The sequence below is a fragment of the Cricetulus griseus genome, chromosome 5 (assembly GCF_003668045.3).
Source record: "Cricetulus griseus strain 17A/GY chromosome 5, alternate assembly CriGri-PICRH-1.0, whole genome shotgun sequence".
Taxonomy (NCBI): Eukaryota; Metazoa; Chordata; class Mammalia; order Rodentia; family Cricetidae; genus Cricetulus; species Cricetulus griseus.
In genome coordinates, this window is record NC_048598.1 from 138,139,185 (window position 1) to 138,152,615 (window position 13,431).

At 41.2% G+C, this 13,431-nt stretch overlaps 1 protein-coding gene across 2 annotated transcripts; it reads right to left on the reverse strand.

Moving 5' to 3' along the window:
• Nucleotides 1–4,114: 4,114 nt before the first annotated feature.
• Nucleotides 4,115–12,876, reverse strand: CUNH14orf28 (chromosome unknown C14orf28 homolog). 2 transcript variants are annotated; one of them, XM_027416489.2, is made up of 5 exons: nucleotides 12,632–12,876; nucleotides 9,288–9,812; nucleotides 7,786–7,875; nucleotides 6,539–6,673; nucleotides 4,115–6,022 (listed from the first exon to the last, which is right to left on the reverse strand). In XM_027416489.2, exons 1-5 carry the CDS (start codon nucleotides 12,730–12,732, stop codon nucleotides 5,839–5,841), a joined length of 1,035 nt encoding a protein of 344 aa, XP_027272290.1. In that variant the 5' UTR covers nucleotides 12,733–12,876; the 3' UTR covers nucleotides 4,115–5,838. The 2 variants fall into 2 exon arrangements, with proteins under 2 accessions (XP_027272290.1, XP_027272291.1); XM_027416490.2 differs by lacking the exon at nucleotides 12,632–12,876 and adding an exon at nucleotides 12,320–12,497.
• Nucleotides 12,877–13,431: the final 555 nt, after the last annotated feature.

Consider the following 13,431-nt stretch of genomic DNA (forward strand, 5'->3'; position numbering starts at 1 on the left):
GTACACATTTTTTTCTTCTACTGCCTGTGGATCAAGATGTAGGCCTCTCAGCTACTTCTCCAGCACCATGTCTCCCTGCATGCTGCCATGCTTCCTGCCAGGATGATAATGGACTAAACCCCTGAAACTGTAAGCCAGCACCAATTAAATGTTTTCCTTTTTAAGGGCTGCTGTGGGAAACAGCTGACCTGAACTGACTCTGGACTGACAGCTAGGGAGCCTGCATGGGACCGACCTAAGCCCTCTGCATGTCGGTAACAGTTGTGTAGCTTGCTGTGTTTGTGAACCTTTCCCTGGTGCTTTAACTGGCTTTTGGGAACCCAATCCCCATGCTGGGTTGCCTTGCCCAACCTTGATGCAGGGGGGAGGAGCATGGTCCTGCCTGAACTTGATATGCCAGGGTGTGTTGACTCCCATGGGATGCTTGCCCCTTTCTGAATGGAGATGGAGGAGGAGTGGATGGGGGAGTAGAAGCGAGGGGAAACTGTGGTTGGTATGAAAAACAAAAAAAGAGTTGCTGTGGTCAGTGCGTGTCTCTTCAAAGAAATAGACATGAGTAAGACCTCATATGTGGAATCTGAAAAACAATTGACCTCAGAGAAGTTGAGAAAATAATGGTGTTTTGGTAAAGGGGCAGATATGATGAGGCAATGTCAACCAATGGGTAGTAAGTTGTAGTTAACTGGTTAAAATGCATTCTGGTTCTCTATTGTGTAGTGTAGTGACTATGGATAATGTACTACATATTTCAGAAAAAACAGTACTTGGAGTGGCATAGACAGGATGGCTGTCAAGTTTTGGGCCAGCCTGGGCTACATAATGAGATTCTGTCTCCAAATGAGCAAACACATAAAAAGTTTAATGTGGGCAGGCCCTCCTGATGCTATTCAGCTCAGGCAGGCGCTAGCCAGCTACCGGCCAGCCTAGGTCTTCAAGGCCTGGAATGGTTGGAAGGCATCCATGGGCCTACACAGTGCCTTGTGGTGCCCAGTGGGTTGGTGTCATTATGACAAGCAAATGTAGGCTGGAGAAATGGGAGAGAAAGAGAAGCAGAGTGGATCGTGTGCTGTGGAGAGAGGTGGACAGAAGCGAAGGGGCTGAGGGAATAGGAATAGGATCATGTGGGAGGCCTGCTTGTCACCGGGGCCGTGGTGATGTCTAGCCCTGAGCTGCTTCAGAGGGCCAGGGGCTGTGTTTACATCCATGGCCCATGTTGTCACCAGAACCACAAGGATGCCCAGTGTCTGAGCTGTCACCTGTGGCCTTGTAGATGTTTGAGGGCTGTGCCTCCACAGGGGCCATACTGACCTGAGCTGCCACTCAGTGCTATGGTGATGTCAGGGACGGAGCTGCAGCTGAGGCTCATGTCTGGGTTCCTGGCCTACTTCATGCAGGGTCTGAGTTGATGTCCTAGGCTCCTGTTACCACCAAAGGCTGTGGGGGTGTCTGGGCTCTGCCCTGCCACCTGAGGCCATGTTGTTGTCTAAGAACCATGCTGCAGCTGTGCCATACTGATCTGAGTGGCCTGCTCTGCCATCTGGGGCCATGGTGATGCCCAGGCCTAGGCTGATGCTGAAAGCCTTGTCTGGGTTTGTGGTACTATTGCAGCCCAGGTCTGTGTTAGCATCCATGTCCCATGTTACCACCAAAAACCAAATGGAAGTCCAGAGGCTGGGCCTCATTGGTGTCCAAAGGCTGCCAGAGCCATACTGATCCAAGTGGTCTGTGCTGCTACTCAGTGCCATTGTGACAACTGGGCCACAGCTGCAGCTGAGGGCCATTTCTAGGTCTGTGGCCCTGCTGCAGTCAGGGTCTGTGTTGATGTCCATGTCTCCAAAGTCTGTGTGAATGCCTGGGTTCTGGGCCATGACCTGTAGCCTTGATGGTGTCTGAGGGCCATGCTGATCTGAGTGGTGCGTGCTGCCACCCAGAGCCATAGTCTCATCCAGGCTTGAGCTTCTGCCAAGGGCTGTGTCTAGGTCTGTGGTCCTGTTGCAGCTGGGGTCTGTGTTGGTGTCTGTGGCCCGTGTTACCACAGGGGGCCAGAAGAAATATGTGTTGAAGTCTGAGGGCCATGCTAAGCTGGTCCCGCCCTTCACTGATCCTGGGATAGCTGGCCCTGCCTCTTACTGGATACAGCAGCAAGAGAGCTGGCTCTAATCCTCATGGGAGAGCTGCCCCTCCCACTCAAGAGATGGACCCACCCCTCAACATGGGTGTGGGAGAACTGGACCTCTTGGCCTGGGCATAGGAAGACTGTCTCTGCCCCTCACCTGATGTAGTTGGCCCCAGTAGTTGAGACTGAGTAGCTCAGCTACACCCAGGCTCACAACCGGGTCTTGGGTTGGTCAACCCCAACATCTACCCCATCTAGGACCTGCTGGTGTGAGTGAAGAGACTGATCCTATGGAACAATACCCACAGAATCTCCATGCAGACATCCAAGAGGAGTTTCGTGAGAGTCTAGTGATGATGTACCATAAACCAGGGGCTTTGAACCAGACTAATGATTCACTGCAATGAACATCCGCAAGTAAAGCTGATTGAACAAAAGGGTATACTGTGTGATACACAATGACTCCCAGTGCCACTGAGATGAACGAAGAGGTATTAGGGAAAGACTGGGGACTAAAGAGGTTGCTTTGTTTGGTTTGATTTTTTTTAAATTTTGAAGGGGATGCTGTAAGGGTAGATATCAGGGGACTGGGAAATTAGTGAAATTGGGGTGCATGATGTGAAATTCCCAATGAATAAATAAATTGATATATGGAAAAAAGTTCAATGTGTCCATTAAGGTGAAAGGAAATAAGCAATGAGTAACCTTTTCCACTGCCTTTCTTTTACATATCAGGTAATCAAATGATTGCTTTGAAATACTTCCTTTGCAGAATCCCAGAAAGTAAATACTGAAAGGACAACAGGATTGGTAAATCATCCACAACTCCAGCAGCAACCACCAAGAGCTGCTGAAGCTACACAGATTTGAAGCACAGCATGATCAATCACTGTTACGCTTGGCATCACTAGAAGTGGGATTGCCAGGCGAACATGCTTTATGAGCTGATGCCTTGTCTATCTCAATAGACTTCCCAAAATGGATGAATTGGCAAAATAAAAAACCTAAATAGAACCAAAAACTCGACACGCAAATTTCAATTTATAAAAAATTTGAGCAAGACATGTTAAATAATACAAGCCTAATCCAAGAACTGGGGCAATCTACTGCACAATCCCTTGTTTATTTAACAAAGATAATACTTTTTCTGTAGTTCATACAAGCTAACACACATGCATATACACAAACACATGCGTACATACACAAGCTTTTCTGTAGTGCACACAAGCTAACATATGAGCACATATACAAACACATGCACATATGAATGCATGCATACACACCTTTTCTGTACTGAACACAAGCTAACACATACATGTATACACACTACATAGAAACACACATGCATAAAAATCATTTTTAGTAAGTAAATCTCAGATTGGCATTAATTGGAAGGTGACACCGTTCACCTTAACCCACGCACTTGTAGATAAATCTATAAAATTACTTCTTCCCCTTTAAGTGGTAGTTTGTGGCATTTTGATTAAAGAAAATATTCCCTTTCTTCTGACTCTCTTCAGCTTGATTTCTCAAAGGGTGTCTAACTTAAAAAGAATATCCTTCTTCTCCACCATCACATTCTATGGATATTCTAGCTGATCTTGTTTGATTTTATCCACTGATTGCCAGTTGTGGGTAATTTCTTTTCTAAAAGCCAGTGACCTGTTCTTCAACTCCAACCACTCAGGGCCCAGAAGCCATATTTAAATCCCACCACACATTAGTGATATGAGCTACTACTAATTTTTTTCATGATATTAGAATACCTAAATAGGCTGGGCGTTGGTGGAGCACACCTTTAATCCCAGCACTCAGGAGGCAGAGGCAGGTGGATCTCTGTGAGTTCAAGGCCAGCCAGGTCTCCAGAGCGAGTGCCAGGATAGGCTCCAAAGCTACACAGAGAAATTCTGTCTTGAAAAACCAAAAAAAAAAAAAAGAATACCTAAATAATTTTTTTAAATGGTAAAAAGTTTGTAAGAGACAATCTGGGAGACTGCCTATACACAAAAGAGGTAGAAATATTTTTATTAGCATGTTCAAGGTAGTAAAAATTTTAACATCTTTACCCTCACAACAACCCTGTGAGGTAGGTAAGTCATTGTACAATAAACTAATGTTCCAAATAAAGTGCAATTCCCTGAAGAATCTGCATTAACAACTTAAGTCATTAATAATGTAACCATACTATGTATGTATGTATGTATGTATGTATGTATGTATATATGTATGTATACACTAGTATCTATGCTTTGTATAGTTTGATTCATGCAATACATTGTTACTAGAAAAGCTTGCTGTAAATCAAATTCCATTTACCATATTTGGGGATTTATTTAGATAAACCCTGGGTTATTTTTTAAATGCCATTCTTATTCTTATATTAAAAATAATTTTAATAATATTTACTCAAATGAGACAGTGTTAGCAAGATTTCACCCACCTTTTCCCACTCTTACAGCATGTTATCTCAACATGGCACCACAGCAATGGAAGATTTATAATGAAACCTTAGCAGTTTGGTATTTGGCAGTGAACTCTGTTGTCATGTAAAGTCTTCAGATATACTGCACCAAATCTTATCCCCAAGTATAAACAATGTTATTTTATTGTAATGTAAACACTAAAATTAATACTTCATCAAGTATTCTTCCTTGAAAATATTTTCCCTTCAAATTGCAAAAAGATAGTGACTTTAGGTTATTTATAACAAAACATGAAGCTCTGCTAACTGTAAAATGCTTTGATTCTGCATCCGTGGCATTACACACCCAAGCCTCCTGATGTCAATGAGGAGTTTCCAGAGAGCCAGATGTTACTGATTTTTTTAAAAATATTTTTTCTTTTGTACCAATAAAAAAAACTAAACTAGAAAAATTACTAGATTCTCCATTTTCCTCTTAAATACATAAATACATTTCTATTATTAGTCCAACACTAATAAATATCCAGTTGCCTAATACTTTTGATAGTTGCCTTGTCTGCAAAATAACTTACTGGGAAATTTTTGTTACATTTAACGGTAAGATATTTAGGATTGCTATGTAATGTGTTTGTAATGCTTACAGTAACTGAAATCAGAGGCTTACTTAATGCTTGAAATGTACTGGTGGATGTACACTTCAGCAACAGTTACAGTAACTTGCTACTACAAAGAAATGGTTTAATCTACAGAAAATTTTTGTATATAGCTTTTAAATTGCTACAAGGAAATTGGCAAAATGTAGAATAAACTAAGTAATGGGTAAAATAACTCATCCATGAGCTGCACATTCAAATCCTACTGAATCCAATAGTGCACTTTGGAGGTAAGGCAAAGAAATAGTCAGATAACCAAAATGCTGACTTTTACCCTAGGATTTACTCAGGTACCTAAAAAGGAAAATTTAGAATTGAAATGACAAGTATTTTCTTGGATTTAAGGATAGAACTGTAAAAACTGTTGAGGTATATATAAATAAAAATTACAAAGGCCACGAAATACATTTTATTTGAACATAACATATGCTTATATAAAAATAACCCAGAAAATACTTAAAAATACATTTTTTGCATAGATCTTCCATATAAAACATTTACCTGGGGCAAAACAATGAAAAATACATCTCTGAAACTAGTATAGTTGAACTGTTTCCTTGGATACCAAGTATATACAGAACAAGAGCCCTTCATCTAGGGGAGCATGGGCAAGCGGGAGAACAATTTTATTCAGCATCAGTCTATATTTATTTCTCTGTTGCTCGAATATAAACCAATGATGACAAGAGGAGAAACTCTGGGGGTTTATTTAACAAAATTAAATTCACATTTCTGAGGCCATCATAGTGCATCCAATGTCCATCAATCTGGAAAGCTGCAGAATAATGATGTTCCTCTTTGTTAAACAGAGTGGCACCTTCCAGCAAATACCTGCACATTCCATGACAATGTATAAAAACTGTTAGGATAAACCGGCCTTAAGTCATTCTTTTAAAAATGCATTTACTTTTCCAGATGTACACTATCATTTCTGCTTTATCAGTAAGACAACTGATAGATGTCACAGATCTTGTAAAAGGCAGGACTAGGTTTGAAAACAGTCTAATCATTATGCATGCTGTTAGTAACAGGCTTCCTCAACGTGGACTCTGATCCCAGAATCCAGAAATCTCAGAATCTAGAAAGCCTTGATTTTTTTCTTAACGTACTATATTTTTTAACCAGGGTCTCACTGTGTAGCTCTGACTGGTCCAGAACTCCCTAGGTACAACAGGTTAGCTTCAAACTCACCTGGACCCACCTGTCTTTGAGTCCAGAGTACTGGGATTAAAGGTGTGTGCTACCATATTCAGCTAACAATATCTTCTTAATGGCTAGTAAAAATCATGGCAGATGAAGTTTTTTTTCTAGTTTCATAAAATGGGCAAATAAACAAACACTACCTACTTGTGATCAGATAAATCCAAGTAATAGGGTACATAAGCCAGATCTTCAGGTTTCCAATGCTGCATATTTAACACAACAAAAGGGGGTGCCCCATGGCAGAAAATTCGTTGGGAAAATTCTCTTAAACCACCACACCTAAAATGAAAAGTGGGCATGAACATTATCATACATGTGACAAATGGCTTTTCAACACTTCTGAACTGTATTTAATTTCTGAGTAAGCATAGATATTCTATTAGATATTAGATTAGATTCTATTCTGTTTTATTATCTTATTTTCCTAGTCCCGGAGGTTTATATAGTCTATTCTCTATACTAGAAGTGATGCTTGAAAAACTCCTAGAAAAGTTGATTGTTTATATTAAAAGTTATAAAAGCATGAATCTGTTGAACCACTGTAATAGCTGTTATTTATATATACAGTTTTCTCTTCAAGATGGTTTTGATAACTGAGGAAGAAAATGCCACCTTTTTAGGCTTAGGATCTTCTATTAATATGAAGCAAATCCTCTCTCTCTCTCTCTTTGGTATTAATAAGTATTAAGCATATGGATCAAAATACAACTTTACAGTAAAATCTCGATTAACCGGAATGCTCAGGGCACAGACTTCTGGTTGACAAACACTACTGACTACACTAAGTTAACCAGAAAATCATATGCTTCAGAACATGTTGCTAAAGTATGCTTTCTCTCTCTCTCTCTTTTGGGGGTTTTAAAAATAATCAGTGTATCTTTTATCTTTCATTATTTTATGATCTTTTATGGTATTATAAGACTTCTAAATAGTAACTTTTAATGCACAAAATAATGTGGACATAGAAATTGCTAAATGATTGGGATTTATGCCCCTTTTGACTTTTTTTTTACCATATTAAATTTTTTTGGTTTTCATTTACCTTTCTCCTAAATGAGGAATGCAGAAAAAAGTCCATTTAATTGAGGGTCTGATTAGCCAGGTTCCGGTTAACCAAGGTTTTATTGTACCTACTCAGCAATGAGGAAAAAGAGAAAGGTGTTTGCTTTGTATTCATCAATGGGTAATAGTACCATATTGTATATTTATATCTGATAACAAAACAACATATGATGACATACTAAACTAGACTAGGAACACTGAAAAACTGTTAGACTACATGTATTATTACGCACTGCTGTTTTGGAAGTATATTAATTTTAAAGATCTTACCAGTCTAGATTTCTTTCTAACACAATAGAAATATTTTGAAATGTCTATCCTATACTCACCCACGCTCTTCACAAAGTTCAATCTTGGAACAGAATAACTCATCCACAGCCAGTCTTATCAAGTTTCCATGTGGAATTTCTTGGGGAGGACTACAATAGCAAAATGCAAGTAAGAATGGCTTGAACAGTTCAGTTCATTTTTGGAATGATAAATTTTAGAGGCTAGGGTACAATGAGCAGAACAAATGATATGAAACACACAACCTGTGATATCTTGGTTTGGGGCTGTTTTAAGACAGGATCTCAATCTTAGCTCAGGCTGGCTGAAATTCACTCTGTAGCCCAAGCTAGCCTCAGACTCACAATGATCCTTCTTTTGGTTTCAACTCCCTGCATGTTGGCATTACAGTCATGCAAGAGTATACCTGACCAGGCTTGTGTTTTAGGCAAATACTATAGAAGCAGTTGAAATCAATAAATATCGCCTGGATAAAGTTTCCTGTAAACTGATCCTGATGTATACAGTTATTGCTTCTTTAACTTAAAAAAAAATGTGTCTCAGCAGTTGATTTCTGGTGAGCAGAAAGTTGGATGCAGACTCCAGACAACAGCTGATTAGTAGAGTAAGCCACTAACAATTGTGCCTTGTTTTCGTTGCCTCATCTGTTAGAAATGCTTGCTCTGAAAACTTCAGAGCCTGCTTTAAATAAAAAGATTACAAAAAATAAGCTTAAAAGTCTACAGTATGATGAAAGACATAAGTGAGGGAAATACAAAACAGTATCAAATTATAGATGTAAAACATTTACCGATTGACAAGATGCTAATTCTAAAAAAACAAACTAAATTATGAGGCACTTTAGTCCATTATGACAGAAAAAACTCCCCCTCGGGGGTGTCAAATCAACTCCATCTTATCAGCAATATAGGAAAATAGATAACATATGCTTATGTACAATGTGCATTTCCAAACTAGTAAGCTGTTTTTCCTGACTACAGCCAAATTCACGTCTGGAAATGTCTGGATTCACTCGTGGCATCAGTCCTTTTCCCTACCAGTCCTGAGACAGCTAATGTTTGCCGTCACTCCACCAGGTCTTCTCAGCGTGGCTTTTCCCACCATCATTCAGCATCATGAAAGTCTGTGTTCTCGATGAAAGCCAAAACCACTCAGCTACCCCCAGCACCGTCTGCACTTAATGCTAGAGATTCTCAGTCACATCCTCTCCAGATATGAGAAGCCAAATTTGGAGTTCCTAACTATAAATATTCTCTGGCCTTGCCACAAAAGAGTATTTTTAGTTTTCTTGTTTATGTAGAACTAGTCTTGACAGACTAGTTTACCATTCAAAAGATAAAACACTCTAAAACACTGAAGTTTAAACATTTAAGAGGGCATAAAGAACTTTGTAAACTAGGACCAAGAATGATTCACTTTGAATATTGGGTATCTTTCTTTTTCTACTAAGAAGTTATCAGGTGGTTTTGTACATAGATGCATGCAACTAAGCAAAGTTCATTAAAAACGAAATGTGAAGAGAATAGAATTGAGAGCAACTTACTTTATACTAATTGTGCGCTGCTGATCTTCCTGAACTCGGGTCGGACAGCGCCAGTTAGAACAGTAACTCTCTTGAATGGTAGACATGAGATTTTCAAGATTTTTTGTAAAATTATCATGCTCATTCCCAAACAAATCAATTATTAATGAAGCTTTATGAACTTCAGATTTGTATTGCTGTTTTTCCATCTTGTCCCAAATCCAAAGCAGCTTCACAGTTGTAAAACTGTAGGTGTCCATTAAATAAAGAAAACAGTCTACAAACTCCCTGCCAAAATGGAGAGAGAGTTCCCTGGGGAAACTTTCATTTTCATTAAGAATGACATATAGTAACATCAAGAATCCATCTATGGTGCAGGTATTTTTCAGTCTGATTTCAACATAGAGGGGTGTACAGGATACTGCTTTGCGGCCAGCTTTGATAGTAAAAACTCCTCCCCAAGGAAGAACAGGCCTCCAAAATGATCGATCTTGGTTATAGTTATTTTTAATTGATGCTTTGATCTCTTCAAACAGTGTCTTCATCCTGCATTTTAAAAGTGCAAAATGAAGCATGTAATGGAAGATACATTTAAATGAAAATAAATGTACTGACAGAGTCAAATTACATTGTTAGATGGCCTCCCAATATGAAAATAACAACAACAACAATATAATGCATTTGTGTGGCACTGAAAATATGCATGGTCTCTGAAAAGATCATTGAAGAAGTCAAAACCTGGGACAGAAAGCAAGATAGTACCATTCAAGCCTGGAGACCTGAGTTTAATCCCAAGAACCCACAGAAGGGTGGAGAGAGAGAACTGACTTCAGAAAGTTGCTCTCTGATCTCCGCACATGCTATGCTATGAGTGGCCACACACATGTGAGAGAGACCATGCACGCTCGTGTGTGCGTGTGCACACACACAGCAAATATCTTTTTTTTTTAAAGAAATGAGCTTTGATACCTAGGCTTTTTATTAGTTTTTAATAGATATGGGGGCTGGAGAGATGGCTTAGTGGTTAAGAGCACTTGCTGCTCTTGAAGGTGACTTGGGTTCAGTTCTCAGCACCCACACAGAGGCTTACAACTGCCTGTAACTCCAGTTTACATACATAAGACACTTGAATATATAAAATCAGAACAATCTTAAAAAAAAACAGCCAAATCCCCCTTTTAAGGTATAGAATGACCATCTGATGGGCCTTTAATTAATTATATTAATTTCTACCTGTGTTATAAGAAAACCTTGTAATAAATCATAAATGAAAATTAAAGCTATTAAAAGATATAATTGCCATAGAGAAATGCTTATCAGTTTGCAAAATTAACATGCTCATAAAACTAGATACATATTAAATTCAATTGGTTTTATTCTTAATGTAAGCCTCTTTCTACCTCCCCAATTACAAGTTATGCTTCAGTTCCTTGTTTACACAGGCAGTTCAACGTAAGAAACTGAAATGACACTCGCTGATATTTTCAAGTACAAAAGAGCCATCTCTTGGTTTTTATATTAATTATACTGCAAAGTGCATCTATGCTATAAAACAACTGTGTAATGACCTGCTGCTCTACATGAAGGTTAATCTGGCATTGACTTTGAAAGACAAAGAGAAGTGAACACAGCATTTCAAATATTAGCACAGCCATTATTTCTATTCACTTTGGATATTTATTTGCCACCTAGGATTGTGCTAGTATTCATCCTAACTACAGAGCCCATGCTATGAGACTCTTAGAACTTAATATCCCGACTCTCCCCTTTGCATGTTCTGGGAATAAAGTGGAGTGTCCTTCCCTTTTAAATTGACACCCATACTTCCCCTTTCCTTGAGGACAGCCAAATACTGCTTTTAAAGTCACTGACACTACTTCAACAAAGGTGTTTGTGTCCTACATATGTTACATAAGCAATAAAAAAAGGTTCTTACTGAAACTGTTTTGTAAAAGTTGCTTCACTTTACTTGGATAAATAACTATAAATTACAATACTGCTTTATAATGTTACTTTTACAGAAAAGTTTATTTTTAAGAAAAGGGGATATATCTGAGCAACAAAAAAGAGAGAGGGAGAAAGAAAATGGCTAAAGTCAGTCTCTCACTCTCTCCCTCCCCCCCCTCTCTTTTTCTTTCTTCCAAGACAGGGTTTCTCTGGTAGCCCTGGATGTACTTGAACTTTCTGTGTAGACCAGGCTGGCCTTGAACTCAGAGATCCACCTCCCTCTGCCTCCCAAATGCTGGAATTAAAGGCAAGCAACACCAGGGACAGCCTGTTCTTTTCAAATATCATCCTAAACACAACACAAACACAAGTGTAAACCTGTGTTTTATGTCCAAAATTAAGTTCAAAACCACTCTGTGGTTCTACCAAATTCTGTTGTGCGTTAAACACGTAAACGGTTTCCCACTTGAGACAAGATACTGCACTCTAAATTACTTGGTACTATATTTAGTTTGAAATACGGGTATTTATATATAGTCTGTTAACACACTGGCTCTCATCAATTACTCTGAAATAGAGTGTGGCAAATCTGAAGCCAAGGAAACAAACACGTTTCTTAATATAAATTGACCAGTTTCATTTAGAATTAAAAAGTCATTCAAGCATTTTTAAATATGAGAAAAACTTTTCATGATCTTCATTTGCTCTTGAATTTTAAATAATTTTGTAGCAAGGATTAGGAGCCCAAGTTCAGATTCCTAAATATTATACATGGAAAGGGAAGAATAAACCCTTAGTGTTTCTGTTCAAATTATGTCTTGGATGTGATCAAATGAAGAATAACCACAGCTCTGAAAAGCAATGATTATAATCTGCAACGCTTAGATACAGGGCATGAACCTAACTTCAAAGGGGAACACTGGAAGACCTTGAGCACACTTAAAAATTCCAGCAGTAAATCGGTCAGTTGTCCAAATGTAAATTGCAGTAAAACTTGGGGGGGGGGGAGGTAGGGAGGAGGGAGATGGCTGCAAAGAGCTTTACTGGAATAGCCCCGAGTTTCTGGCACGTAGTCACCGGAGGAGGATGTACTCTCTGGCTCTTACCTGCCTCCATCCCAGCTCCTTCGGTTGGACGGAGCCAGGGAAACTCCCCAACCTCAATTTCTCCACCAACATGACCCCTTTCCCGCGCTGTCATGCCCAGGGGTCACAGGGTGTTCCCCAGAGGACTCGACCACCTGTCGCGGGAACCGAGCACCGCATTACAGAGGGTCTCCCAGGATCTGCAGTCCTCCGGGTGGGGTGGGGTGGGGTGGGGTGGGGGATGAGGGTCCACGCCCGCGCGCCACGCCCACCCTTCCTGCCTCCCTCCGCGGCGGCCAGGCCTCGGGGCGCGGGCCACTACTCCGCGCCTACCTCCCGCGGGACCGAAGACCGCCGTGCCGCCGCACCCGTCGCCGCCGCCGCTCGCTCATGGAGAGCCCGGGCGCCGCCGCCGCCGCGGCGCCGCGCCGCATCTACCAGCCCCTCCGGCTGCCTCGGCCGCCCCCGGCGAGCGTGCGGGGGCTCCGGCACGGCCTCCATCGCGCCCGCCGCGGCGGCAGCCACCGCAGCCGCAGCGCTCAGCCCCACCCGAGCGGCCCACGCAGCCGGACCGCCGGGCGCGGCGCGTCGCTTGTTACGGAGCAGGATTCCGCGGGCCGCCCCCTCCCCCCGCGGCCCGGCCAGGCCAGCCGCTGGCCGCACTGCTGCGCAGGCGCGAGGGCCCCGCCTGGCGTGCGCGTGTCGGGTGTGTGTACAGCCTTCAGACTTGCCCAATCCGGAGCCAGGATCGCGAGTAGGAGGGCGGGTCCTCGCGGAGAGGGGCGGGGTCCGGAGTGACAAGGTGGGTGGGGCCGCCGGAAATGGGCTGGGTTTTCCCTGGGGAGCTGGTGTCTGGGCTCCAGCATCCTTGGCCTTTTTAACTTGGGTACCGTATCTTTTTTTGACTAGTCTTGATTTTAGGTCTTTGGGATCTCTAACCCACAAAGCAAAGGCCCTTTCCCCCTCCGCTCAGTACATTATGACTATGTGAGATACTGATTTCATGTATATGTATATATGAAAATATCTCAAAGATTAGTCACAATTAGCTGTTTCTGTTTTTTTTTTTTTTTTTTTTTTGAGACAGGGTTTCTTCTTTTATTAATTAAATTAAATCACACCGGCAGTTTGCC

What these genes read in the sequence shown, in the direction of transcription:
- CUNH14orf28 (XM_027416489.2), bottom strand. Translation starts at nt 12,732, where the DNA reads ATGCGGCGCGGCGCCGCGGCGGCGGCGGCGCCCGGGCTCTCCATGAGC. An exon ending in GAACTTTGTGAAGAGCGTGG is followed by an intron (nt 6,674 to 7,785) that starts GTGAGTATAGGA and finishes TTTTCATTTTAG; the next exon opens with GTGTGGTGGTTTAAGAGAAT. An exon ending in TTGGATTTATCTGATCACAA is followed by an intron (nt 6,023 to 6,538) that starts GTAGGTAGTGTT and finishes TGGAATGTGCAG; the next exon opens with GTATTTGCTGGAAGGTGCCA.